Source organism: Sceloporus undulatus, chromosome 4 (genome assembly GCF_019175285.1).
Source record: "Sceloporus undulatus isolate JIND9_A2432 ecotype Alabama chromosome 4, SceUnd_v1.1, whole genome shotgun sequence".
Classification (NCBI taxonomy): Eukaryota; Metazoa; Chordata; class Lepidosauria; order Squamata; family Phrynosomatidae; genus Sceloporus; species Sceloporus undulatus.
The window spans coordinates 13,711,416-13,738,296 of NC_056525.1; the positions used below are offsets into that span (position 1 = coordinate 13,711,416).

General features: G+C 42.1%; 1 protein-coding gene across 1 annotated transcript in view; it reads right to left on the reverse strand.

Moving 5' to 3' along the window:
* SS18L1 (SS18L1 subunit of BAF chromatin remodeling complex) overlaps positions 1-26,881 on the reverse strand; it is a 38,424-nt gene that overhangs the window by 9,017 nt on the left and 2,526 nt on the right. The window contains exons 2-7 of the mRNA XM_042465484.1: positions 14,598-14,674; positions 11,537-11,621; positions 10,202-10,346; positions 5,983-6,180; positions 5,008-5,172; positions 139-240 (exon numbers count right to left, since the gene is read on the reverse strand). Coding sequence (XP_042321418.1) covers positions 139-240; positions 5,008-5,172; positions 5,983-6,180; positions 10,202-10,346; positions 11,537-11,621; positions 14,598-14,674 — 772 coding nt within the window. The remainder of the gene's footprint in view (positions 1-138; positions 241-5,007; positions 5,173-5,982; positions 6,181-10,201; positions 10,347-11,536; positions 11,622-14,597; positions 14,675-26,881) is intronic.

Genomic DNA, 26,881 nt, shown 5'->3' on the forward strand with positions numbered 1-26,881 from the left:
AAGGTTGCAACGTTCAAGAAAAGACCTTAAGAGTGTATGTGTGTGCACTGGCTTTCACTTTCTAATTCCAACTTGGGTAAAGTTTCTTGCAGTTCAGTGGCATTTGGAAACATATTACACAACGCTCAGCAAAATTACCGTCAGGATAATATTGCTGGTTCATGGGCTCTGATGAACCTTGTCCGTGACTGTACTGCTCACTGTAGTATTCCTCCTGGCCCATGTACTGCTGAGAGGAACCTACAAACCAGAGTGAAAGGATCTCAGTCAGTCTGCAGTGATGCCAAAAAGAAACAAAAAAAAATACCTCTTCAAAGCAAGTTATGTGTATCTTCCCTACGTCTTGGTTTGCCTCATACTTGATAGGTCTGGTGCAGCAGAATGGACAAGAATAAAGAGCCCTGCTTTAAGTCTTGTCTCTGTTCTGAACTTCCAACCCAAAAGCCAGTATAATGGAGGACAGCTATGTGTTCCTAAGAGATTAACCGAGCATCATGAAAAAGAATTTTTTTACCCACAAATTTCCTTTAAGTGGCATGAGGGCATTTCTTACACGTTTACCCCTCCTCCCAGGACATTTTTCACCAAGAACAAGACTTTTCCTGAAACAGGATGTGGCCAAAGGGAGCTCCAAAAACAAGGCTAAATGTCTTCCCCAGCTGAATGCCCTCCATGTTCCCAGAGGGCATTTGGGGGCTAACACTGACTTTTTATGTGGGGAGGTTGCAGTGGGAGGATGCAGCCCTCCATGGTTTCTGGGTGGGGATAATGTAGCCCCCTAGCGTCCCACAGTTGTCCACTCCTGCTGTAGGGACTGGAGTATTGTCAAAAGAATGGGGAGGCCCAGTTTCAAATTTTGCCTGCACAATGAATCTCACTGAATGACACTGACTCACCAATGGCGTGTGCTGGTCTTTGCTTGCTCAAGTGTATTATTATTATTATTATTACTATTACTATTACCATCACCACCACCATGCTGCCTTTCCCTGCAAGCTGGGACTCAAGATGGGTTGAGTGCACTCGTAAGTGCGCAATGCCGCTCATTCCAGGGCAGCATTTCATTGCAGGCAAATATCATATAGCGCTCTGTAATTGCATGCAATGAATGGCAATTAGCTTTACCCTGCCACATAATGTATGGTATTAAAAGGGCAGAGATTACATATCTACCCATGTCCCCATACATAGTTCTTCCCCACAAGAAAATCAGACAAAAGATTGCATAGGGCTTATCGCAGGGTTGTTAGGATAAAATACATGCGAGCCACCTTGAGCATTCTGTAGGAAGGGCAGGATAAAAATTCACTATGAAGCAAACTCACTAGGCAAGCATATTTGGTCTCAGTCCCATTCCACAAGTTGGGGATAATAATGCTGACCAATTTCAATAGGATTATGGTAACAACTGTAGCAGACGATTACAATATATGTCAAGAGCTCTGAAAATACTAAAAGTGCTGTATAAACGGCAAGTTTTTTATGATTAGTTACACCTGTATCTACTCCACTCTTCTGAAGAGTTTAGAGTACATTCAGCTGTATCTATTTTATCCTCAAAAGAATCCAAAGCAGGATAGGTTGAGAAAGGTCACCCACTGAGTTATATGCCTTATGTCCTGTCTGTGGGTATTTACTTTTAATTTATTCATTTGCATGCCATGTTTCTTCTCAATTGGGACCCAAAGCAGCTCGCAAAGAGTCTGCTAATACTTAACAACAAAATATTTAACCCATTAAAAATCATCACATGAAAACAATAGGTTAAAAACAGTATTAAATCACTGTAAAACATACAAAAGTTACAAATAAAGCATACCCTGCTCCCACAAGAAGGCTCCTTGCAAGCAATTATGGTGCGTTACAGACCGCCGAAAAGCGGCGGCCTGTACCCGCCCCTTTCCCCAGGGTATCGGGGCCTCAGCGGCCCGAACAGCAGCCACTGAGGCCCCGATCTGCCGCTTTCCAGGCCGCAGGGAAGCGGCCAAAAGGCCGCTTCCCTGCGGCCTGGAAAGGGGTGTCCTGGGGCTTCAAGCCCCAAGAACACCCTGCGGCAGCGGAGAGGAGGAGAAAGGGGCCACTTGGCCCCTTTCTCCCTTGCATTGTTGGGTGCAGCCGTTTGAAGGCTGTGCCCAGCGATGCAAAGCAGCGCCACAAACCAGGAAGGAGCTCCGAAATGGAGCTCCTTCCTGCTCCGCGCAAAGGGCGCACTAAGCGCCCTCGCGTGGAGCGATGACGTCACGTCCGCGCCGCCTCGTATAGAGGTGGCCCCCATGTAGATGGGGCGCCGCCATTTTGTACGGACTCAGTCTGTACTAGGGTTCGGGGGTGCAGAAGCACCGCACCTTCCTAACCCTAGTACAGAAGGACTCCATACTAAAAGGCCCATCTGTAACAGGCCCAAATGTCAAAAGCTTGCTGGAAGAAAAAGATCTTTGCATGCCAGCAAAAGGATAGTAAAGAAGGGACCAGCCTAGCCTCCCATGGAAGAAAATTCCAGAAGGTGGAAGCAACTACCAAGAAGGCTCTCTCTTGTGAGCCTTTGATGCTGGTGGGACTGAGAAAAAGCCCTCCTCTATGAAACTTAAGACTCCAGTAGGTTTGGATAGGGAGATAACAGTTTTTCAGATAGTCTGGGATCCCTAAGACTCCTGTCTGGCCATTTTGGGAACAGAATGCTGGAAGAGCCAGGACTAAGAGCCACGCGTGCCATAGGTTCGCCATCACTGTACTATGGCTATGTGTTTCTAAGAGTTTAACTGAACATCATGAAATAAATAGAAATGCCACTTGTGCCTGTTTGGGGAACTGCTTATAGCTGGAGTAAAAAGTTCTAGCTTTATTACTGACTCAAATGAGGCACCTCCAAGTTGCAATGGGCTCCCACAATTTCCTTGGTAGTGCTAAATTCTGGGACCAGTGGTATGCCGCTCTGGGTTTTTTTTAAGTGTGTTGTGTTTATTAGAAAAATTAAGATAAAGTACAGCTATATGTATAATATAAAGTGGGCCGTCTCCTCATACCAAGGATCCGTATCTGCGTATGCTTGCGCCCCATTAAAAACAATGGGGTGGGTGCTCCTTGTAAACCACATTATCCTGCACACTTGCTCTGAATGTATCATCAGTTTCTACAAGGCAAGCCTCAGTCTGGTTGACTACACAATTCTATAGTGTGTAGTGTTTTTTTTAAAGGACAGTCAAAATAAAAGACATCCTGGGCTGACAATCATGAAGTAGCTATTGACAAGTTTGTGTTCTTTTTAAATACCCTGTGAAAGTATTGATTTCAGTTACCCCAGCCATGTATTTCTCTGTAAAATTAAACTACTGGCGTCAGTGATAAATTACATAATGCACGCACTTCTGTCTATACAAAGGGCTCACATCCAAAAATACAGGATTTTTTGACAGGTCATTCAGTCTATAAAAAGGAAAAAACATTCCAGCCCTCAAACAGGGAACACTCTTTATAATAAGGGACACCTGGCAACCCTACAGTAACATGGCTCTTTCTTCTAAACCAACTACTGCAAGAATCAACTTTTATCTCTCTTGCTGATTATATCCCAAATGCAAACCTCTTTCTCTTTTCTAGGATGCACATAAAGAGCATGTTTTCAGACCCATACATCACCTTCCTTTCCAAAAGGGAATTTTGCTAGCCATTGTGCATTGCTTCAGGTTGGGACAATTTAGCAGCCAAGTAGCACCCAGGACATCTCTGTCCTTTGGAATCAGGAGCAAAGAAAATCAGGATTGCACCTGCTGTGGCAGGAAATGAGGAGAAACAGAAAGGAACAGAAAGAAGTATGCCAAAGCTTATAAAAGCCTGGTTGTGTATGAAGTTCAGTTGAATTCTGCTACCCAGGATGATTACAAAACTGTTACAGATTGGTAATAATAACAGAGGTATTGAAACATACCTATTAAGGCTACAGTTTTGTACTCAGGAGAATGTGTGTATAAGGATACAATCCTATTTGCTGATTTGTGGGTGTAAGCCCTGAGTCTGCAAGGCCTGAGCAGGGCTGTTGAGGATGGGGTAACTTGGAGGTCTATCATTCGTCTGGTCATCACAAGTCGAAGTCGACTTGAAGGCAGCTAACAACAACAAAGATTGTGTGGTTTACTTCCAAGTAGACATGTTTAGGCTTATGCTGCAGCTTTTTCTGTTTTATGTGGCTGGTTCACCTTAACTAGATCAGAAATGTCTGAGCATGTACAGAGGAGAACAACAACATTGGGAAGGATCTGGAAACTATGCCCTATGAAGCTGGGGTTTGTTTAGCCTGGAGAAGAGAAGGTTAAGAGGCGATATGATAGTCCTGTTTAAATATTTGAAGAGAAGTCATATTGAGGATGGAGCAAGTTTATTTTCTGCAACTCCAGAGATTAGGACATAGAGCAATGGAGTCAAATAACAGGAAAAGAGATTCCATCTCAACATTAGGAAGAACGTCTTGACAATAAGAGCTGTTTGACGTTGGAAAATGCTGCTTTGGACTGTGGTGGAGTCTCCTTCTTTTGGAGGTTTTTAAACAGAGGCTTGATGGCCATCTGTTGGGGTGCTCTGATTGTGAGTTCCTGCATGGCAGGGGGTTGAACCTGGTGGCCCCTGAGGTCTCTTTCAATTCTAAGATTCTATGACTCGACATATAATCTCTCAAATTTTGGTAGAAGATACTGTGGGGAAGGGAGGCCAATACGGATCAGGACCAAAATGTTCAAAGAGAGCTACTTTAATCCATTCCTCCTATGCTGTTTTCTTTATCATTTGCCCACCTGCCCCTCCTCTAGAACTATTATTTGGCCCAGAAGTAGGAAATAGGTATGAAAAGAAAATTTTAATCACTTCTTCTCAGTGTCATGTTATTGATCACAGCCACTTTTTCCATGGGAAAAGCCACACAGACAGCATCTGATGGTAAAATCCCTGTCTCATAGCTGCAGTCGTAAGACATATGCAATACTGCTGAGACAGTTCACTGTTTTTAAGATATATTACCTTGCTGCGAAGGTCGATAGGGACCCATCGGCCGTTGTCCCATCATGCTGTTGCCTTGGTTACTCTGACTCATCATGGCAATGGAAGACTGCCCTTGGTAATGCTGAGTCCCTGCTTGCGCAGAATTGTAATGTGACGTTGCTGCTTGCTGGTGCATCATGGACACTGTAACACATACAAACATATATGGTGATTCTCAGAATCTATATCTATATCAGTGGTGGGCAAAGAGAGGCTCACAGGCTGCATGCAGCCTCCAGGGCCATTTTTATGACCCCCAAGGCTCAAAAAAAGTGTGCAATTTTAGGGTCAACAATAACAATAACAACATTTATTTTTACCCCGCCCCTCTGCACAACGCAACCAGGGCGGCTTACAACAGTGGACAAAACTGGTCTTCAGATCATACCACTAATCTTAAATACACGATGAAAAATATCCCATATGTTTACTCTTAGTTCCATTTCCTTCGCTTTTTTCTCTCTGTCTTTGTACACTGTAAGGCTTTTAGTACAGAGAGCTCATTTGAAAAGAGAGATGGCTACTTGTACTCAACAAATGATTTGTCAAGGCAAAAACCAGGCAAGCTTCAGAGTTACACAAGAACTCTTCAGCAGCTCAGTTCTGAATATGATTCTATGAGCCCTTCCACACTACACAACTGTAGCATTGTGATTACACTTGAACTGCCAAAGTTCTATCCGATGGAATCCTGGAAATGACTATTTATTGAGAATTTCCAGCCAGAGAACTCTAGTGCCTTGCCATACTATAAACTCCAAAATTCCACAGGATACAGCCATGATGGTTGAAATAGAATTGTAGTGCTATACTTGTGTAGTATGAAAGGGCCTCCTTCCACCGTCTACCTCCCCAGCCTTCATCCCGTAACAAGTGCTCTCAGTCCAACAAGCCTTCGACACTTGATACAAATGGCATATTTTCCCAAGAACAACAAAACCTAGCCAAGCTTACCTGGGTTAGATTGCATGTTGATATTTGTTCGTGAGACATAGTTGCCTATCGACCCCTGGCCTTGCATTGGTACATTCTGAGACGCAGGCACTGTATGGCTATAGCCGGGCCCAGTTCCGTGGCTACTGACAGTCATGCTCAGGGAAGTTGTGGGCATGGTGTTCTGGCCTGACTGTTGCATAGACACATGATTGGGACCTGAACAGAAATGAAAGAGGGAAGCAATGAGAACAAATGATGCTACTGAAGACTATTCAGATTTTACTTCCTGTCAGTCTTGAGCAGGGAAAGGTTGTAAGCTGACCCGACCAGGAAATACAGCTATGGAGAGGGGAATGAGGATATTACCATCCCCAGTAAAAATTGTGCCCCAAATAAGAAATTTTCTTTCAATCCTCTCCAATTTCTAGCATAGCAGAGACACTAAAATAGTTCACACTTCAAACTCTTATATTTCTACAAGCAGCAATACCCTTTAGTGGGCCAAGTCCAAAGCATAATAATAATAATAATAATAATAATAATAATAATAAATTTATTTATTTGTACCCCGCCTCTCTCATTTGAGGATCGAGACGGGTAACAGCAAGGAAAATTTCAAATACAAAGTCAAAGAAAAAATAAGGAAACAGTCCCCCAAAACCCCCACCCTTCTACCCTCCCCCATCAATAAAAAATAATAACAATAAAAACATTTAACTGGAATAACATCAGTTCAAACAGCTCGGTGAGAAGTGACAGCAATATGACAATAATGGGCAATAATGAAGGGGAGGCTGATTAACATGGGCGGTTGATTCTGTTTTAGGAGAGGTTAGTCTGGAAAAGCCAGCCGGAAGAGGGTCGTTTTTATCGCCTTTTTAAAAGTATCAAGAGATGTGATATGACGAACCTCCTCTGGCAGGTTGTTCCAGATTTTTGGAGCAGTGGCTGAAAAGGCCACCACCAGCCTAGTTTTTCCTGAGGACCTGAGTGTGTGGGAAGGATTATATGGGAGGAGGGGATCCATAAAATACATTATGTGAGCTTTTGAAGCTTTGCTGGCTTTTTCATCAAGCAAAGATGTTAAAAATCATACAATAAAGGTACTGCTGCATGTGGATTTTGGATTTTTTTTGTATTTTGCTGCACAGTCAAAATGGCTATCCCGAATATATATTTCCTCCCCTAGATTTCAATCTACGAAATTTAGCTGCAACAGGGGAATCCTAAACAAGAAGGAACAAAAGCACTGGGACTCTTTGAGGTTTTCTTCCTCCAACAAAGGTAAAACTCTTTTACTGGTCTACAGTTTGGCATGTTTTTGCCTATATATAGCACCTAAAAACATCTTAACCCCCTCTCTTACATGTGCTGTGACTGCATTTTCTCAGGAACCTCTGTCCCTTTTCTTTGGGTGCCTACACTGTATTTCTGAATGTTCTCCTAAAGTTTTAAGTTATTGCAATGTTAGAAAGAGAGAGAAGGAAAATTTCATGAGGAAGATTCTTATAGAGGACAACAGGGTTGCCAGAGTTAATACTGGAGAACGTTTAACATTTGCATAGAAGCGGTATTTTCAGTAGGTGTAGCTTGTTACCCATTTCTGTGTTGCTTGTTACCTGGTTGTGTGACCAGCAACACCTGCCTTCTAAACAACTACTAAAGTATTCATCTTCATTTTTCACTCTGGCAACCCTAAAAGACAATCATTTTATTTTTGCATGCTCACACACTGGATAGCCATAACCATCCACTTGTAAATCTCTGGGTGATAAACAGTAGCTCTCCAAGGATTTCTAACTCCTAATTATTTAACAAGAGCCACAACAAAATGACCCCAACCCAAACACTGTAGTGCTGTACTGAAAAATTACAGAGCTAGTGTGGTGTACTAATTTGAGAATTAGACTATAAATCTGGAGATTAGGGTTTGAATCCCTGCTTAGGCACGGAAACCCACTGGGTAACTCTGGGCAAGTCACACTCTCTCAGCCTCAGAAACAGGCAAAAGCAAACCCACCCTGAACAAACCCTGTCAAGAAAACCCCAAGACAGGACAACTATAAATCAGAATTGACTTGAAGCTTGACAGCAACAAATGAAGAACGCTTAAGGTAACCAGTAGTATTTTTTAAATTAAAAAATGGTTGTATGAAAAGACTGCAGTCCTTCCTCAAGGGTATTCTGTGGTCTTCAAAATACTTAAAATTATGTGTGGCATAGCAGGGCTCTGTCCTGGGCCCAGTGCTATTCAACATCTTTATCAAAGACCTAGATGACAGAATTGGGAGCATACTTATCAAATTTGCAGATGACACCAAATTAGGGGGAATAGCTAATACCCCAGAGGACAGGATCAAGATTGAAAATGACCTGAATAGACTAGAAAGCTGGGCCAAAGCTAACAAAATGAAATTCAACACACAGAAATGTAAGGTATTGCACTTAGGGCGGAAAAATAAAATGCACAGATATAGGATGGGTGACACCTGGCTGAATGAAACTACGTGTGAAAGGGATCTGGGACTCCAAGTAGACCACAAGTTGAACATGAGTCAACAGTGTGATGCGGCAGCTAAAAAGGCCAATGCTATTTTAGGCTGCATCAATAGAAGTATAGTGTCTAGATCAAGAGAAGTAATAGTGCCACTGTATTCTGCTCTGGTCAGGCCCCACCTAAAATATTGTGTCCAGTTCTGGGCACCACAATTCAGAAAGGACATTGAGAAACTGGAGCGTGTCCAAAGGAGGGCGACTAAAATGGTGAAGGGTCTGGAAACCATGCCCTATGAGGAACGACTTAGGGAGCTGGGGATGTTTAGCCTGGAGAAAAGAAGGTTAAGAGGTGATATGATAGCCCTGTTTAAATATTTGAAAGGATGTCATATTGAAGAGGGAGCAAGCTTGTTTTCTGCTGCTCCAGAGAACAGGACCCGGAACAATGGATGCAAGCTACAGGAAAAGAGATTCCACCTGAACATTAGGAGGAACTTCCTGACAGTAAGGGCTGTTCGACAGTGGAATGCACTCCCTCAGAGGGTGATAGAGTCTCCTTCCTTGGAGGTCTTTAAACAGAGGCTGGATGGCCATCTGTCAGGGATGCTTTGAATTGGATTTCCTGCATGGCAGGGGGTTGGACTGGATGGCCCTAGTGGTCTCTTCCAACTCTACGATTCTATGATGCTGGCACACTGTTGTGGGATGTAGCTATGGGGATGAAAAAAGGCTTTGCCCCCATAGGAATTCCACCCCCCTCAAAAAAATGTCCTTCTGTTCTCAAATTTCTAACATTACAACAATTGAAAATTTCAGATTCACTATTCAAAGACATTCAGGAGAGAAGCTAGTGAGGGAATGTGAATGCAGGAAACACAAACATTCTAGGTGTAGTGATTTTCAAGGCCTCACACTTTGCAATGCTAGCAATTTGGGAATGAAAGAAAATTTCACGTGGCAGGCAGAATTACAATGGGCCTTTGGTATCCGCTGGGGTTTGGTTCCAGGATCCGGTTCCAGGATCCCTGTGGGTATGAAAATCCATGGAGCTCGTCACATTAAATTCAATGGCATAGTAAAATGGTGTCCCTTATATAAAATGAAAAAAATCAAGGTTTTATTTTTGAATATTTTCAAGCTGTGGATACTTGAATCTGTGGATAAAGAATCTGTGGATATGAAGGGCTAATTCTATCAATGGGGAGGGGGTCCCAGCTTCTGCCAACCTAGCAGTTCAAAAGCATGCAAATGTAAGTAGATAAATAGGTACCACTTCAGTGGGAAATGTAACAGCGTTCAGTGCAGTCACACTGGCCACATGACCAACAGAGTAGTCCTTGGACAATGCTGGCTCTTTGGCTTAGTACCGGAGATGAGCAATGGTTATGACTAGACACCCATGTCAAGGGACTACCTTTACCTTCACCTTTTAATGTGTTCATTCCCCCCTCCCCTTACTACACCCCTGGCTTTTATGCAATGTACAACACAAGCCACTGAAGTCAATGTCTTACAGGCTCAATGATTTCAAAATCAATGGCCTTGGCTTTCAGCTATTGATTGAATGGGATGCTCACTGTTGCAACAACCTGTACAAACTGCAGAGCTGGTTTGTGTACATGTAAGCATCCACAGAGTTCCCTGCGTGCCCAGGAGGCTAGTTAAACAGCCATAAAAGGCCACTTTTGAGGCAAGCCTGGGCCGTCGTGATGGAGTTGCCAGGCAACTACAGAAAGCTCACCGTTGCTAATCTGACTCTGCATGAGGGAGGAAGGTGGAAGGCCCGTCCCGATTGCATCACTGAGGTTGCTCTGTGGATGAAGAGACTGGTTGGATGTGCTCTGATTCATTCCTCCTGGGCCCAGAGACATGTTTTGCGTTGGTGGCTGTGGATGGCAACAAGGAGAAGAAAGATATTCAGCAAGAAGGATTTCTTAGGAGGGTCTGCTGCTATTGTTTTGGGGTTTTTGATGTTTGATCCAGCAGATGTCCTACCAATATGATGATTTATTGTTAGCCATGAGGAATAATGAAACACATCATGAAAAAGGATTTTCAAGCACGAGCAAATCAACAGCCATAGTAATAGTACGCATCATCCCCTCCTTTTATCTAAGTTGCCCAAGAAGAATCCAAGCATATATTTTGGAGGTTAAAACAGATAACACATATTTTTTGAATTAAACACACACATACATTTACAGAAGATTAACATGAAGTTAGGAGGTTAACTGATGGGAGCGGGAGAAACACTAAAATGTGTTGGGTAATGGCAGCTCTGTATATTTTATAATCCATTTTAATTAGCAGCCAGTTAATTAGAATACACACACACACAGGCTGAGCCTATCCTTATTATTCACAGATGGGAGTGCTCCCAGAACAAGCACTGTATCCAAAGGTTTTAAGTATCTAGAAATATCCCAGTTTTCACTGCACAAAAAGGAAAGGAAATATTAAATGAAGGTTTGCATTTGGGTTTTATGATGCTTTCTTTGAAGTAAAAAAGAGAATTTTCCATGTATTACCAGATGAGTAGGACCAACAATTTCACACAATCAAATTCAACATTGGCCAGCCCCAATTTCATAATAATAATATCCAGAGCCTGAGAATGTTAGGGAATTCTGAACACTGACAATCACAAAATAATTTTCCCAAGCTCTGGGCATCTCCCAAAAGCACATGACATGTTGGGAAGAGGGCAGTAATGTTTATTCTGGAAATGCAAAGAGGATACATTATTATTGCTTTTCACATACAGAAAATGTACTGCTGCATTACCTAATTTTATAAGGTAGTCCACCAGGTATACATTAAAAAATGTTAGGAAATGGCAGCTTCAGAAACAGGCAGGCCAGTGATAAGGAAAAAACTTTGTATGCCTCCCATATTGACTCTAAAATATGTGTTGGAGAAAATCATCCCTAGGCCTTGTGACACTAACAGATCTCAACATCATTTGTTATCCTGTAGAAAATATCTATCAACATGTATTGCTCAAAGAAATGGACACCTTCAAATCTCTCCAGCCAGCAACCAACAAACTAGACTCACTGTGAGTGCAAGTACTTACAGCAGGAAGCAGTGACTGCATATTCTGGTTTGAGTCTGCTATTGTCGCCAAGTAAACCAGATTTCTGTGCAAGATTTGTTGATATCTACAGGCAAAGGAAAAATAATTTATACCTGATGCACATCAACCATACCAGAAAGTTTTCTTCTTTTAAAAGTGTAACTACACCTTTTCCCTCTTTGTCTAGGTGCATGCATCTAATCAAACTCACCTTATTTATGAACCTGGCAAGATAATAAGGGAGCCCTGGTGGCGCAGTGGTTAAATGCCTTGTACTGCAGCCATTCACTCAAAACCACAGGTTTCGAGTTCAAGACCAGCAAAAGGGCCCAAGCTCGACTCAGGTTGCATCCTTCCGAGGTCGCTAAATTAGTACCCAGACTGTTGGGGGCAAATTAGCTTACTTGCTATTACTTACTTGTGTCACCGCTATGTCTTTGTGAATAGCGGTATATAATAAAAAAACAAAAAAACAAATAAGTGGCCAAATTTCTCTGTGTGAGTGCGAACGCTCTTATGTGAGCAGGTACATGAGCAACAGTTACTCTCTGACCTACAAGATCACTACTTCTACTCTCAATTTTCACAGATAATTACAGGTCCAAAACACACTGCAGAATATGATTTCAGATAAAGACAACCTCTCAAATTATACCAATTTTTTAGAAAAATAGATCGGGAACAATGAACTGATATCTGATTATATGATTAAATGGCATCGGATTGTGGTAATTTGATTGATACGGATAGTTGGAAATTAGCAAGACAAAAGATGAAGAAATTTATGAAATCTCAAATGCAAGAAAAATTACTGGAAGATGGAGCATAGATGGCACTTAACCTCAAAGAAAATTGCTTAAAATCTTAAAACAAGCTCGCCGTTGCTGGAAATGTGAGTGGCAACTGGATCTTGGTTCCACATATGGTGGAGATGTCCAAAACTGAAATGTATTGGAAACAGTATTATACTGAAATTACACAAATGTGAAGATAAAATATGAGATGAAACTGGGAGTATACCTACTTAACAGGTTGAATAATTCATTATTCCAGATACAGAGGAAATAGAATCATGTAATAGTACTTTATATCTGTAAACAGCGGCCAGAATAGTGTGGGACAAGTTGAAAAAGTCAAGAAACCCCAAATTGAAGAGTGGAGGCTAAGCTAAGTTATTGAGTGATGGAATGGACAAGCTAACTAGCTGCAAATCATTAAGATGCAGACTTAATAGGAAGAGTAGTCCCGACTACCAAAATCAAACAACAAACAAACAAAAACAAAAAGCTTAAACAAAACAGAATCGCATACCCTCCCACCCTAAGGCCTGTCATCAGCAACCGAACAATACACATGCAAACCCCTCCTGCCTTCCCCGGTTCACCCAGTATGTTGTGTATACACCACACACACACCACACACACCTACACAAAAACTCCTTTCCCAGGCAAGCATTCTCTGAAGATGCCACCACCGATGCTGGCGAAATGTCAGGAGAACTCTTTAGAACATGGCCACACAGCCCAAAACCCCCCAAAACAAATGGCGGGTACAAACCCCATATAGTACGTCTTCTTACATACTAGGGTAGGAAGGGGCGGTGCTTCCGCACTCCTAAACCTAGTACGTATGAATCGTACCACATGGCGGCACCCCTTCCACTGGGGCCGCCATGTTTATGTACTGGACGCATAGCGTCAGACGTGTCACAGCGCCTATGACGTCGTGAATGCGCCAGCGGCGCCTCGCGACGTCATAAGGTGCCACAAAAGTGCTCCAAATGGAGCTTCTTTTTTGCTCCGCCGCAGAGCCGTGTGGTTTGGCTGCTGCGGCTCCCGCGCGGAGCAAATGGCGCTGGCGGGAGACCGCCGCAAAGCGCGGTCTGTATCCCGCCAGAATCTCAAATACTTCTGGCTGTCGCTTATGGAGGTTGGGAGTCCAGTGACAAAGGTGGAGCACATTTTTTCAATACAGAAAATGTCCCCTTCACTCTTTAGTATGTATTTTGGATACAGCAGACTCAACCTGTATTTATACCTGATTGGTATATATCTTTGGACTTACAGTTTCGTACCTAGCCATCATTCTTTGCTAAGGAGCTCTAGGGAAAGGCACTAAAGCAGGGGTAGGCAACCTGTGGGCCCGCGGGCCGGATGCGGCCCGGCGGCCTGTGGACTGGCCCCAGCCCGGTCTGCCGCCAATTGCCGCCGGGGCTTTGGGCTCTTCGTGGCAGGGGCAAGGGGGCAATTGCCCCTAGATTTTTCTTAAAATCATCAAATTTTTTTGCGTGTCCTCCACTTTTTTAAAAAAAGTGTCCACCATTTGACATGTGTCCTACATTTGTCCCGATTATTTATTTATTTAAATTTTTTTAAATTATTTAATATTTAATTATTTATTTTTTGGCTTCAGCCCCCCAGTTGTCTGATGGAGCCCCCGGCTCGAAAAGGTTGCCTACCCCTGCACTAAAGCAATCCTTCTCAGCCTGTCTGATGTAGTGGACCAGCAATTATTTTTGTCCAGTGTGCCAGGGATTGGCACTGTATTTGTGTCCATTGGTTACAGTTGTTTCTGGAAACTTGCCAGGGACCAGCAGCTCAGAGAGCAGCACTGGTCCAGGGACCACTATTTTGAATAGCACTACATTAGGGCTCTCTGGCAGAGAACTGTTAACCAAACTACAAAACCCAAGATTCTGTTCAATGATGCCATGGCTGTTGAACTGCTATAACAGCAAGTCAAAATGTTTGCTCACAAGCTCAATGCCATGCCATGGCTCTTGTTCTTCTGAAGATTTGTGCTATGTCACACCACTTGAAATGACCAATCTACCATCTAAGAAAAAAATTACAACTTTATCCCTCAGGATAATTATCCTGGAGTTAAACCTCTCAATCGCAAGAGGTCTATTTTAAATTCAGCAGTCAGGGAAGAATGGCTTTGAAAGCCTCACAGATATTCTCAGCTTTGCAGCAATGAAAGAGTTCCTTTCATCTGCTGACAATCGGCAAAGAGACAAGTGACCCAATATAGCTCAACACAAATAAAAGATGATACTCACTGAGTACATTCTGCTGTTTTTCCTTTGCTCTGATAGTCCATTATGCACTGTATTAGATGATGATTTTCATCCAGCATCTGGGTTAAAAGGGAAAAGCACATCAAGGTATTACTGACCCTATAGTAACTTGGGATGGTGCTTTGGTCAACACGAGCCCTTGTTTCTTGCATGATCTTTATATAATCTTTATATTTTTGCTACTATATAAATACCTTGATGTTATGGAAGTAAACACTGAAGTTGTCTTAAACTGAGTCAGATCATTGGCTGCTTTGACTAGAAACAGCTCTGGGTCTCCATAGCTCCTGTTCTCCATTATCATTTTTAGCTGGAAATGTCAGAAATTGAACTTAGGCCCTTCTGCATGCAAAGCACGCACAGGTTTCTAAGCATGGGAAAGCATGTGTTAAAGAAAAGCCTTATATATACTGTATATACTCATGTATAAGTCTAGAAATTTTAGTCAAATAATTGACCCCAAAAAACCCTGGGTCGACTTATCTACAGTCAATCTAAGTACTGTATTTTAACTCTTGTTTTAAAAAGGGCAGTGTAAACTGTCCTGTAAGCACTGACCCCACTCTGCCCTCTCATCCATCCAGCCTTTAGTGCGAGAACAAACACTGATGCCTGCTGGAATTTTGTAAATTTTGTAAATTCTTTAGCATTGTTTTCTTTTCCTTCATCCTTTACATACTTTGTTAATCGCCCCTACGTTTTGCCCTCGGCTTATTCACAGGTCATATCAAAATCCATAATTCTGGCCTCCAAGCCTGCCCTTGACTTATCTATGAGGTTGACTTATAGTTGAATATATAAGGTATGCAGAGATCCTAGGGGAAATTTGCATGCCCCCTGTACCTTCCAAACAGCCCTTGTCACTGGAGCACCTAATATCATAAAGACATGAATGGGAGACAAATTTGACCACTCTAATGTCACTGCTAGGTCCAGCACTCCCTTAGCAATCAATGAAGTCATTTGCTGACATGAGAGAAGGGAAGAGGACTGTTCCAAGAAGACAGAGCCATAATGCTCTGACAGAGGAACATGCCTCATGCAAAGAACGTCAACCTCCAGTTAAAATCAGGATGTGCATCCTCTAACAGTTTGGGACCAAATCTAGGTTTCAAAGCTCCATACATGCCACACAGGCCTGAAAATGAAAAATTAAAACGTAGAATCATAGAGCTGGAAGAGATCTCGAGGGTTAGCAAGTCCAAACAGTTAAAAGACAGAAACCAGAAATGGCCAGGGCTGTACTATGCTTCTGTGCGGGTTCCTCCCGCCCCACTCTAAGGTTTGGGGAGCTTTGCGCCCCAAACAGCTATTCCCAGAAAGTTCTGGGAGCTCAAAATTACCCTTCCCCTATTTTGGGGGCTGACGTATCACAGGGACTCATGGACTGCAACATCAGCCATGTGTGTCCACTCGAACTTAAAAGGATCAGGCAGCAATTGAGGGCAATGATGTCTGCTAGACCCTAGTACTTTGTACCAGATAGTACTGAATTAGATGGCAAATAGTCTGATTTTCTTTGAGTCAGTTTAATATAAAACTGATAAACCTGCCTCCTTTCCCAGTACTTGAAATGACTGTTAAATTTTGCCCCCTTCAAGATTACAATCCATTAACTTTGCCCAAAGAATATATCTGGAGCACTTGAGAACCAGAGTTTGGAAAAGTTACATTCTTTGGTTTTCATGCTGACTGGGGGATTGCAGGTATCAATGTGCAAATAAAATATCTTCACTATGCTGTGCAGAGAACTGTCTGTCTCATTCCCATTGATTTTCTCAGTTTTCCACTGACATTTGCATTTTACATGCTTTTGTTTTTGGTTGTGAGAGTTTTTTGAATTCCCACATGCAAATTCATACATATTTCAGCATACATTTTTAAAAACTGTATCAATTTTTTCAAACATGCGCATGTTTGCCAACTAAAGCATGTTTGTGTGCATTTTTCAAATGTATACCTTTTTGATTTTCCACATTTCTAAAATGTATGTATGGTTTTGTGCACATTATTTTTCCTCCAGAACACACTGTAAATCTTACAAATGTGCAGATTCCCAATGCAAGACTGGCAATCTTGGAAGGTGAAAAATGAATATTTTAATATAGAAACATGAATCCAACAAATTTGTTTTTCAGCACTATCTCTCCATTCAGGAGCATCTTCCTGGCACTGAAACATGGTGAGATATTATAGTTAAAAAGATTGTTTTTATTAAATTATTGTCACTTCATTAACAACACAGATTAACAGAAGACAACATGCATAAATGCAGTTCTGACAAGACCATATGGTTAATACAATCACACAAAAACAACAACAAAACCTTATGTAGTATGAAAATCTGTCTATGGGATCATCTGCACTGGGCAAATAAAGTGGTTTCTAACTGCTTTGAAGCCTGGCTATTTTGAAAACAAATGAAGCAAAACTGGGTGGAAATCAACATAAATCTGTGATCCAGGGCTGGAGCAAAAAGAAGACTCAAAGGCAGAAAATGTGCATTATCGCACCAGCATGTAAACAGCACAGTGTCAGTGCGGGACTGTGGAGAAGCAAAAATGCAAAAGTATGTCAAACAAGGCAGGTCCTCAATAATGCAATGGGTATAATTACAAAATACACAAACCAGACAGCCCAATGAGGGACATGGAGTGAAGAGGGAATGTATTGGGGGCCTCCATCATTGTGCTTTGCTAATGTATCACTGAGCACACCGATGCACCGTACAAGCGGTGCATCACATATGTGACTGTGTGGCTGATCATACGGGTGGGCATCCAATGAAATGGCAGCTGGACAGGAAGGAGGAGGGAACTGGAGGTCACAGGTGGTGTGTTTGTGCAACAGTGTGCATGTGTGGAGGTGGGGGGGGGGGAACCACGCAGCCCAACTTGACGCCATGTGGTGCAGACAGCCCATGGATGTTTGGCCCATCTTGGGGAGTGGGCTGTGTGGACAAACTCCTTAAGCTGCACAGAAAAAAGCCTTTCCTGTTTTTATAGGGGTATCCGCTGAAACCTGCAAAAATGGGCATTGTATCACACATATTGCGTCATCTGCTTCACATGCATTGGATGGCTGTGCATTTTTGGCACCGGGGGGCAGGATAGATGCAATTGCAAAGGAAACAGTTGCCCAGGAAAGTGAAGAGAATTAACCATCAATGTGAATGTGTGAAAATGAACACAAATTCACATAGTAGTTACGTGCAGACTAGCCCTAAGTTATGACTAAAGCAATGAATGTTTCCAAATTGTGAAATAAGTTTAGCTTTGATATATTGCATATAATCCTGTTTTCCATAACTTTCTCCAATGGATTCCAAATTTTCAGTAATTTACATCTGAGACAAACACATGTATGAATACTTTACCAGAAGAACTAAAAGAGTGGATAAGTTACTTTTTTAGATTGCCATAATCCCTTCAAAGTCTTTTTAAAGTATAATAATAATAATAATAATAATAATAATAATAATTTTCATGCTCTATTCCCTGCACACAGAAAACCGATGTGTTCACATTAACAGTCTACAATTCTTTACCTAGCATCTAGCTTTCTGTGTGGAAGGATTCGTTTGAATGGGGATGGGGAAGGCCAGTGTTCAAAGATGCTCACCCTGAAGTTCAAAGTTATATTTTTGAGACCTGTGTTCACCACATCATTGTGATAACTAGGGCAGAGAGAATGTTTGGAATTGGCTATTTATACACCGAGCAATGCACAAAATTACACATGCAGAAAAATAATCAAGAGTGCCAGCACATTAGGGTTTTGCAATTATCAACTCTTTTAACTCCGGAGAGGAGGTGTTGTCAATAACATTAGAACCATTCCACAGTATGCAAGCAGGGATAGAGGCCTCAGGAGCAGAATGAGAAAAGCAGCTTGAAATCTGCTTCACAGACTAGACTGAATCAGCAATCAAAAAGAGAATTACATCCCCAATGCAATCTTCCTCCTCAGGGACGTTTCTCTTTGGAGAGAGGAAAGATTTTGTGTAGGCACACACCAGTGAAATGGCGCTTAGGAGCAAATCAAAAGCGATGATTGACTGATCTATGCCTTAAGCCAAATTCTAGAACGAAAGTCTCTGCTCCCAGGGAGCACGGCCGGGTGAAAAATAGAAGAGAAACCAAAGGAAATGGAGCAAGAATATTTCTTTATTTAATTCATGTGAAAGCATGCAGAAGCCTTGAAATAAATTCTTGCTGCGTCTGCCTATGTTAAAATGTAAAGGATGACACAATTTCAAACTGTGACGTCCTTCTCAGGTTTAATAGGATGTTTTACATTTGTATATTAATAATCATCACAAAGAATTATGAAGTAATTACTCAGTGGAAAGGACATCACATTTATTTGGTATGTTCTTTCAGTTCAAGTCCTGTCTCTGAGTAAGGCTCAGGCTATTCAACAACAGCAGCTTATTCATTAGATTTATATTCGTTTTTCCAAAAAATGGAATTCATGGTAGTGCAAAAATACCCCTACACACATGCATTCACATGCACAAAATAAAGTTTCAGGGCAACATGAGCTTTTGTAGACTAAAAGTCTACTTCCTTACATGCTTTTAGCATCTGAGGAAGCAGACTGAAGTCTACGAAAGCTCATGCTGCCAACTTCTTTCTTTCAGTTAGTCTCAAAGGTGCTGCAACATCTCTCTACATACTGAGTCTAGAGACTAACGCGGCTATATCTCTGAATTCTATTCACAAACTCAGGTCATTGGATCATGAAGCAGGATTGTTTTGATGGCTCCCATGTCCAAGACACCTGCTTCAATTTAGCTCATGTAAGCTGTTCGTTCCTATGGATAAGTGTAAAGTGTTTTCCAATAGAGAACTGTAATTGAGGATACAGGGATGAGCAAATCCTGCTTGTCTATTCCAGGTTTTTGTTGGGAATGTGCCAGCTTTAGGATTTGGGCAAAATTGGGCTCACGTCATCCTTAGAAGTGTTAGCCCTGCCAAATCATTTGACCTCTCTGTTTGGGCACTACCTTGATAACCAGCATAAGCTGCCTCCACATTGTAGAAATAATCCAGTTTGGCACCACTTTAACCACCTTGGCTCAATGCTATGGAATTACGGGAACTGTAGTGGCACCAGAGCTCTGCAAAAAACTGCAATTCCCAAAATTCTATAGTGTTGAGCTATGGCAGTTAAAGGGGTGTCAAACCGGATCATTTCTGCAGTGCAGAGGCAGGCATCATGGCTTGAATGTTGGACTAGAACTCTGAGAAGTCCCTGCTCAGCCATGGAATCAACCCACAGGTGACCTTGTTCAAAGCCATTATCATTATGCTTTTTATTTAAAAGCACAGTTTTAAAGCACAGTACAATTTAAAAGCACAATACGATTTGCAGTGATTTTAATTTAACAGCACAGTACAATTAAAATCATACAAAATTGACCATTAAAATAGAATTACTGTATATACTGGACTATAATTTGACCTCATGTATAAGTCGAGGGCAGGTTTTGGGGGCAAAATTATGGATTTTGATATGGCCTTGGATAAGTCGAGAGTAAAATTTAAGGGCATGCAACAAAAGTTCCAAATAATGAAGCAAAGGAAAACAATACCAAAGAACCTAAACAATTATGGCAGTCATAACTGTTTTGGGTCACACTAAAGGCTGCAAGGAAGAGAGAATAGAGGGAGGTAAGTACTTCCAGGACAGATTGTACTCTTGCTTTTTACCAGGGGAAAGTTTCCTTTTCAATAAAAGTTAAAGTACAGCATTTACATTCGCTTGTGGATAAGTCGATCTAGGTTTTTGGGGTCAATTTTTGACTAAAATTTCTAGACTTATACATGAGTATATGCAGTAAACCATTACAACATTAAAACAGGTCACTTGTTTTTGTTGTTTTAAAAAATAGAATGCAGTTTAAAATGAAAGAAGTCTACCAGGCCATAAGTCTGTCAATCTAGGATGAAGAAGATGGCAAACTTCCTCTGAATATCATAGGTCTACCTTATGGACACCAAGGGTCAGAAACAACTTGAAGGCACAAATCAACAACAAATGAGTGCCCTGGGAGGAGAGGATGAGATGAGATGAGGCTGCAGCTCTTCCCAGTATTCACATGCTTAAAGAGCCCAGGTGGGAAGGCTGCATTGGCAGGGACAAAGAGCAAGCTCTGGATGTTGGCAGTGGCATTCGTGCTCAGGTGTCATCCTTGGCAGGTACCCAACAAGGGCAACCATTTTCACCAGCGCTGTGTCTCCAGCACAGGGAAACCACAGAGATAAACGACACCATCACCCCACATGTAAAGTCTCTGGAACATACAAGCCTCCTAAAGGATGAAACTTTGTTCAACATTTAATTTTTATTGAGTAACTACAGTAGCCAAGTACAATCTACAGAACAGGAAAGGATGCAAGAAAGCACTGGAAATAATTCAGAAAATCAACTGGTAGGTTGCACAAAATGCGACACTGACTGGACTAATGAAAGGCTCCAGGCACAGTTCCATGAGCATAATTTGGAGAAAGAATAGAGACAGAAATATGGACACTGTAATGCCATGGCTATCTTGCACTGCAGTCTAAGGCAATTCTAAATTTGTTTCATGGAACGTGAGTTCTGTTCGAGTTTGTGGGTTTTATTTTTTAGTAGATATATAAGGTCTTATCTTGGAAGCTAAGCAGGAACAGCCCTGAACTTGGATGGGAAACCACCAGGTACAGTAGGCTATATAGTAAAGGAAGGAACTGGAAAGACTATTTCACAGTATTCTTTGCCTAAGACAACCTTATGAAATTCATCGAGTCGCCGTATGTCAACAGGCGACTCAAAGGCACATACGCACATAGACATATACAGGCATACTTTACTGGCCTGGACTGTACGAAGAAGGAGGAAAAAGAGGAGATACTAAAGGGAGAAAATAGGGTATAATTAAAAAATTAAAAATGGATCCCAAATGACAGGAGAATAAGGGACAATCATATTTCTAGAAATGCTGAAGATTTTATTACTTGAAATAGCAGAGAATACACACATACACATCCAGTCTTCATTGATGAAGTGCTCTTAATAGTGCATTTTCAGGGTCGGTTGGGGGGCACCCAAACAAAATTCTTTAAAAGGCAGCATCACATTTATTTATTTTTTGGTGGCAGTTTTTCAATGGAACACTTGAGATCCCAAAAATCTTCTTACTGCTTGAAGTCAAATTACTCTCCTGTAATTCAAATAAACTGCCTCTAGCCCTATCCTCAGTGAAGCCAGTGAACAATTTTTCTTTCCAATCATTAAAAAAAAAACCAAACCCCAACACATCCTCCCACTCATCTTTTCTCAGACTTGGATAAAAGAACAACATTTGTTTGGACCTAATTTTAAGTGGTATTACAGATGGGAGATTCTGGCAATTGTAGTCCAAAAAGTAATGCTTCCAAGCTCTGGTTGAGATCTTTGACAAGAGAGAGCTATCCTTCTCCAGCAAGGAGGGACAGAAAAGGGGGACGAAAAAAGGAAGGTGTCAGGCAAAAAGGCAGTAAAAATGAGATGTCAGAAAAAGAAAAAAGAGGGCGGGCAGACAGAGAAACAGGCTAGCCTTGTTCACCTTTCCTTCAGTTCCATCAATGGTTTCTCCCTCCTCCTCGCTCATTACTGGAATCCCCCTTAAAAATATTTAACCTCTGTGCCAAGTTGAGTTATTGGTGATAATATCTTACAGATACAGAATCACAGATCCAAAACACATGGCAGAAATAATCCAGTTTGAAACTGCTTTAGCTGCCCTGGTTCATTGCTAGGGAATCCTGGCAGTTGTACTTTATTGTGGCACCAGCACTCTCTGACAGAGAAGGCTAAATGTCTCACAAAACTACAGTTCTCAGAATTCCCTAGCATTGAGCCAGGGCAGTTAAAGCAGTTTCAAACTGGATTATTTCTGCAGTGTGTTTTGGACCATAGAGTTGGAAAGGGCCTCATGGACCATGAAGTCCAACTTCTTTGCTCAGTGCAGGATCTCCAGCTAAAGCATCCCCAGCAGGTAGCTGTCCAGCCTCTTTTCAAAGACACCCAGAGGAGGAGACCTCACCACCCCTTTAGAGAATCGTGTATCCATGGATTATTTATCCATAGATTCAGCCATCCATGGCTTATAAAGTATTAAATCAATCAATCCCAAAGTACCAAAAGACCTTCAGTATAGCTTTGACTATATCTCTCACATTGCCTAAATGTTCATATTGTCAAGCAATTTCTCCTAATGTTCAATCAAAATCTACTCTCTTGTAACTTATTGACATTAGACCTTACTCTTTGGAGCAACAGAGAAGAAACCTGCACCCTCCTCTCTGTGACAGCCCTTTAGATATTTAAAGAGCATGATCATGTCACCACCTCAGTTTTCTCTTCACCAGGCTAAACATGCCCAACTCCTTCAACTTTTCCTTATTATGTTCTGTTCTCCATGCTTCATATCCTCATTGCTCCAATCTGTCTGTTATCTTTCTTTAAACAAAACAAAATAAGTTTTACACTTTACAGGGGAGAAAGCAATAGCTCACCAGCAGAACATTTCCTTTGCCCAAAGCATGTCCTTAGAGGGAGCGAAAGGACAGGCCCAACGCCATCGGGCCCGGCCTTGATTAAGAAAAAGAGCCCTCCCTCCAGTCCATCTGCCTTGGTCCAGGCCTCAGAGGGAGAGAAGAACGCTGGACCTGAAACCCCCCCCTCACCAGTCCCTTCTCCGTTTGTGTTGTGTCTTTTTAGATTGTAAACCTGAGGGCAGGGAACCATCTATTATCCCCTCCGTTGTAAACCGCCCGGATTCCCAGTGATTGGGCGGCATATAAACAAATCCTATTATTATTATTATTATTATTATTATTATTATTATTTCCTTGGTCCAATCCTGTAGTACTTTGGCTACTACAGGGGAGTACCTTGGGAGGTGTGCAAAATGATGGCCCTCAAAAATGATTCTGAGGCCTGTTACAGACAGCCAAAATAAAGCTGCTTCGAGTCACAGTGGAGATATGGTTTTTCAATGATGCATGCGTCCTAAGAGTCCAGAAGCCACACCAAAGCCACGCTCCAGCCCTAAGCCACGCTCCAGCCCTTTGGTGTGGCTTCTGGATTCTTAGGACGTTTTGAGTTTTGTGACTCGAAGCAGCTTTATTTTGGCTGTCTGTAACAGGCCTGACTCTCCAATGATCCTGGCCTCCCCAAAATGACTGTGCTCCCCCTTCAGTCCCCAAATTTCCAGCACTGCAGTAACGTCAGACTTCATTTTAGCATTTAGAAAGGCAGAATTTTTATTTGGAGGAGCAATGTCCTCATTTGTACACATACACCAGTTATTCCCTTGAGCTAGGAAAGATATCTGCCTGAAACCCCAGAGAGCCACTGCCAGTCAGTGTCAACAATAGTGGACTAGATGAACCAAACATCTGACTCTAGGAAAATATGTTCTGATGGTTCTCAAGTGCTATTACTGATGTTAAGTATGCCTATAACAGCCCTTGAGCCACTCAAAACATTTCACAAATAAAGCACAGACTGAAGAGTGAGCTCAATTTCTAGTTATTTTTGCAACTAGCTCCCAAAACAGTCCAGTGCCTCTTGAAAGAACATATCCAAAAGGGGAACAAGGAGATGAAGGCACTGAAGAGAGAGAGAGAGAGATAGCACTTTTCATGAATTTCCCATTGTCCATTGGTAAGTGGCCATAGCTGTGAGCTAGCCATTTATTTCTATCTGAAGGATTGTCACCTTGTTCTCTTTTGATTCATACAGTTCCAAAAAAAATCACAGGTGGGATACAGACCGCCACTTTGCGGCGGTCTCCCGCCGGCGCCATTTGCTCCGTGCGGGAGCCGCAGCAGCCAAACCGCGTGGCTCCCGAGCGGAGCTTCTTTTTGCGGCGCCTTTATGACGTCGCGAGGCGCCGCTGGCGCATTCGCGACATCATAGGCGCCGCGACACGTATGCGTCCAGTACGTAAACATGGTGGCCCCCGTGTGGAAGGGCCGCCGCCATGTTGTACGTATTCTATACGTACTAGGGTTAGGGGGTGCAGAAGCACCACCTCTTCCTAACCCTAGTATGTATAGAAGACGTACTATATGGCGGTTTGTATCCCACCACAGTAACATGTGAATGGTCCCCAATAATCAGCAAGGGTGAAACTCTGGAATCATATGGGACAGAAAAGCCTCAGATAACACAGGGACATAAAACCCTGCTTTATCTAAAATTGTTTTGTTGGCAACAGCTAGCTCCTCAGGAATGCAAGAATAAGCCTAAAGCCAACATAAAGCTAGTAAAGTAAAAATCTGCAAGTTGAAGAAGCAGTTGTGCAACTGTGTCTCTAAACCTCTTGAGGAATTTAAAAAAAAATACTGGATCTCCCTTGTGTCAACTTTGAAAATGTGCACTTTGCTAGCAGAACACATTGTGCGCCTCCACAATGACTTTACTGGATGCAGCTTCACACTCCTTTCATCTAGTAAAAAGAAGACACAAAGTATGTGCTCTGAGCTACAATCTCTCCCCAAGCTAAGGTAACAACTGCTCCTTGTGCAAACAAGGTCATGTCATTCATATTTGTTGCAGACCAAATCAGTTTTCAAGGATGCAGTGGGACTCAGGAAAGAAGTTAACGTTAGGATCCAAACAAGAGTTTAATGAGCCAAATTACAAAGAACTATCAATAAGACTGAAATATAGTTGATCTGCTATATCCATGGATTTAACCATCCAAGGCTTGAAAATATTCACACACAAAATCCAAAAAGCAAGCCTTGAGTTTGCCATTTTATATAAGGGACACCATTTTTCTATGCCACTGTATTTAACAAGACTTGAGCATCCACGGATTTTGGTATTCACAGGAGGTCCTGGAACCAAAGCCCAGCAGATACCAAGGGAACACTGTTCCAGTAAACCCTCTTCTTTGAATACCCCTCTCATACTGTTTGGATTTAATTTCACAATAATTCAGGGAATTTGAAATTAAAAATAAAACATCAGCAATTCTGTTCAACTTTGGTCTTGAATTTGTATTACGTAGAGCGATACTGTGGTCCACCAAATGATGAGGAACTTCTACTCTCCTCACTCCTCACCAGTAGCCAGAGGGTAGCCAGAGGGCAAGGGCTAATGGGAGATGCAGCCCAACAACATCTAGAAGGCCATGACTTAATTTACAGTACTGTAAATTCCCTAAAGGCACCAGACCCTGTCTGATCTTAGAAGCTAAGCAGGGTTAGCCCTGGTTAGCATTTGGATAGGAGACCACCAACCAATACCAAGTGTTGTAGGCTATATTTCAGAGGAAGGAACTGGCATAACCACCAATGAGTATTCGTTGCCTGTGAAGCCCCTGTGACATTAATGGGGTCGCCTTAAATTGAGAGACAACTTTAAGGTATGTACACACATCATTATGAATCCAAATTACCAAAGAGATAGGCTTTGATAAAAGGGTTGTAAAAGAGTCTGAAGGATAACTCCTTCAGGTTCGTTTTCCTATAAGGCATGTTTTCCCCATATCCTGTACACTTGTTTCACCTCTCATTAAATGTACCAGCACACTTTTAGAGCTGGAACTTTCCATAAGGTTTATCTGAGGTGTGAGATCTACTTCCCAGTATTGTGCCAAGCTTACTAAGTAGCTTTGGGAGCTAAACTCCACCATAATCCAGTACCAACGAGCAACCTGGAAGAAAAGGTAACCTAGGACAAAGTACAGCTGAGCATCAAGCATGTTAAAGTACCACCAGTTTCCATGGAAGAAGTGCTCAGGTCCCTTTTTAGATTAACCTCCCTTGAGCAAGATTATCTCCTTGTACTATGAAAGGACATCACACATGTTGTTGGTGTAACATGAATAATAATCTTTGCTGCAGAAGTCAAAATGACTTGCCCAAGGATTACTCAGAAGCAAATCCTTTTGCTTGCAACAGGACTTAGCTGTGCACGGAGCTGCCATAAGTCAGCAAGAGATTTATCACCATAGTGCCCTTTAATGGGCTTGTAGTTATTGTTGTTGTGCACCATCAAGTCATTTTCGACTTACAGTAACTTGAGTTTTCTTTGCAAGATTTGTTCAGGGGAGGTTTGCCAATTCCTTCCCCTGAGGCTGAGACTATGTGACTTGGTGGGTTTCATCCAATAGTGGGCACTGACTGAACTGCAATTTTTAACTGTCTCCTAATTTTGGGGACTTGAAGGCACACACACACACACACACACACACACACAGAACTTTGGCTAGCGTTGGACTA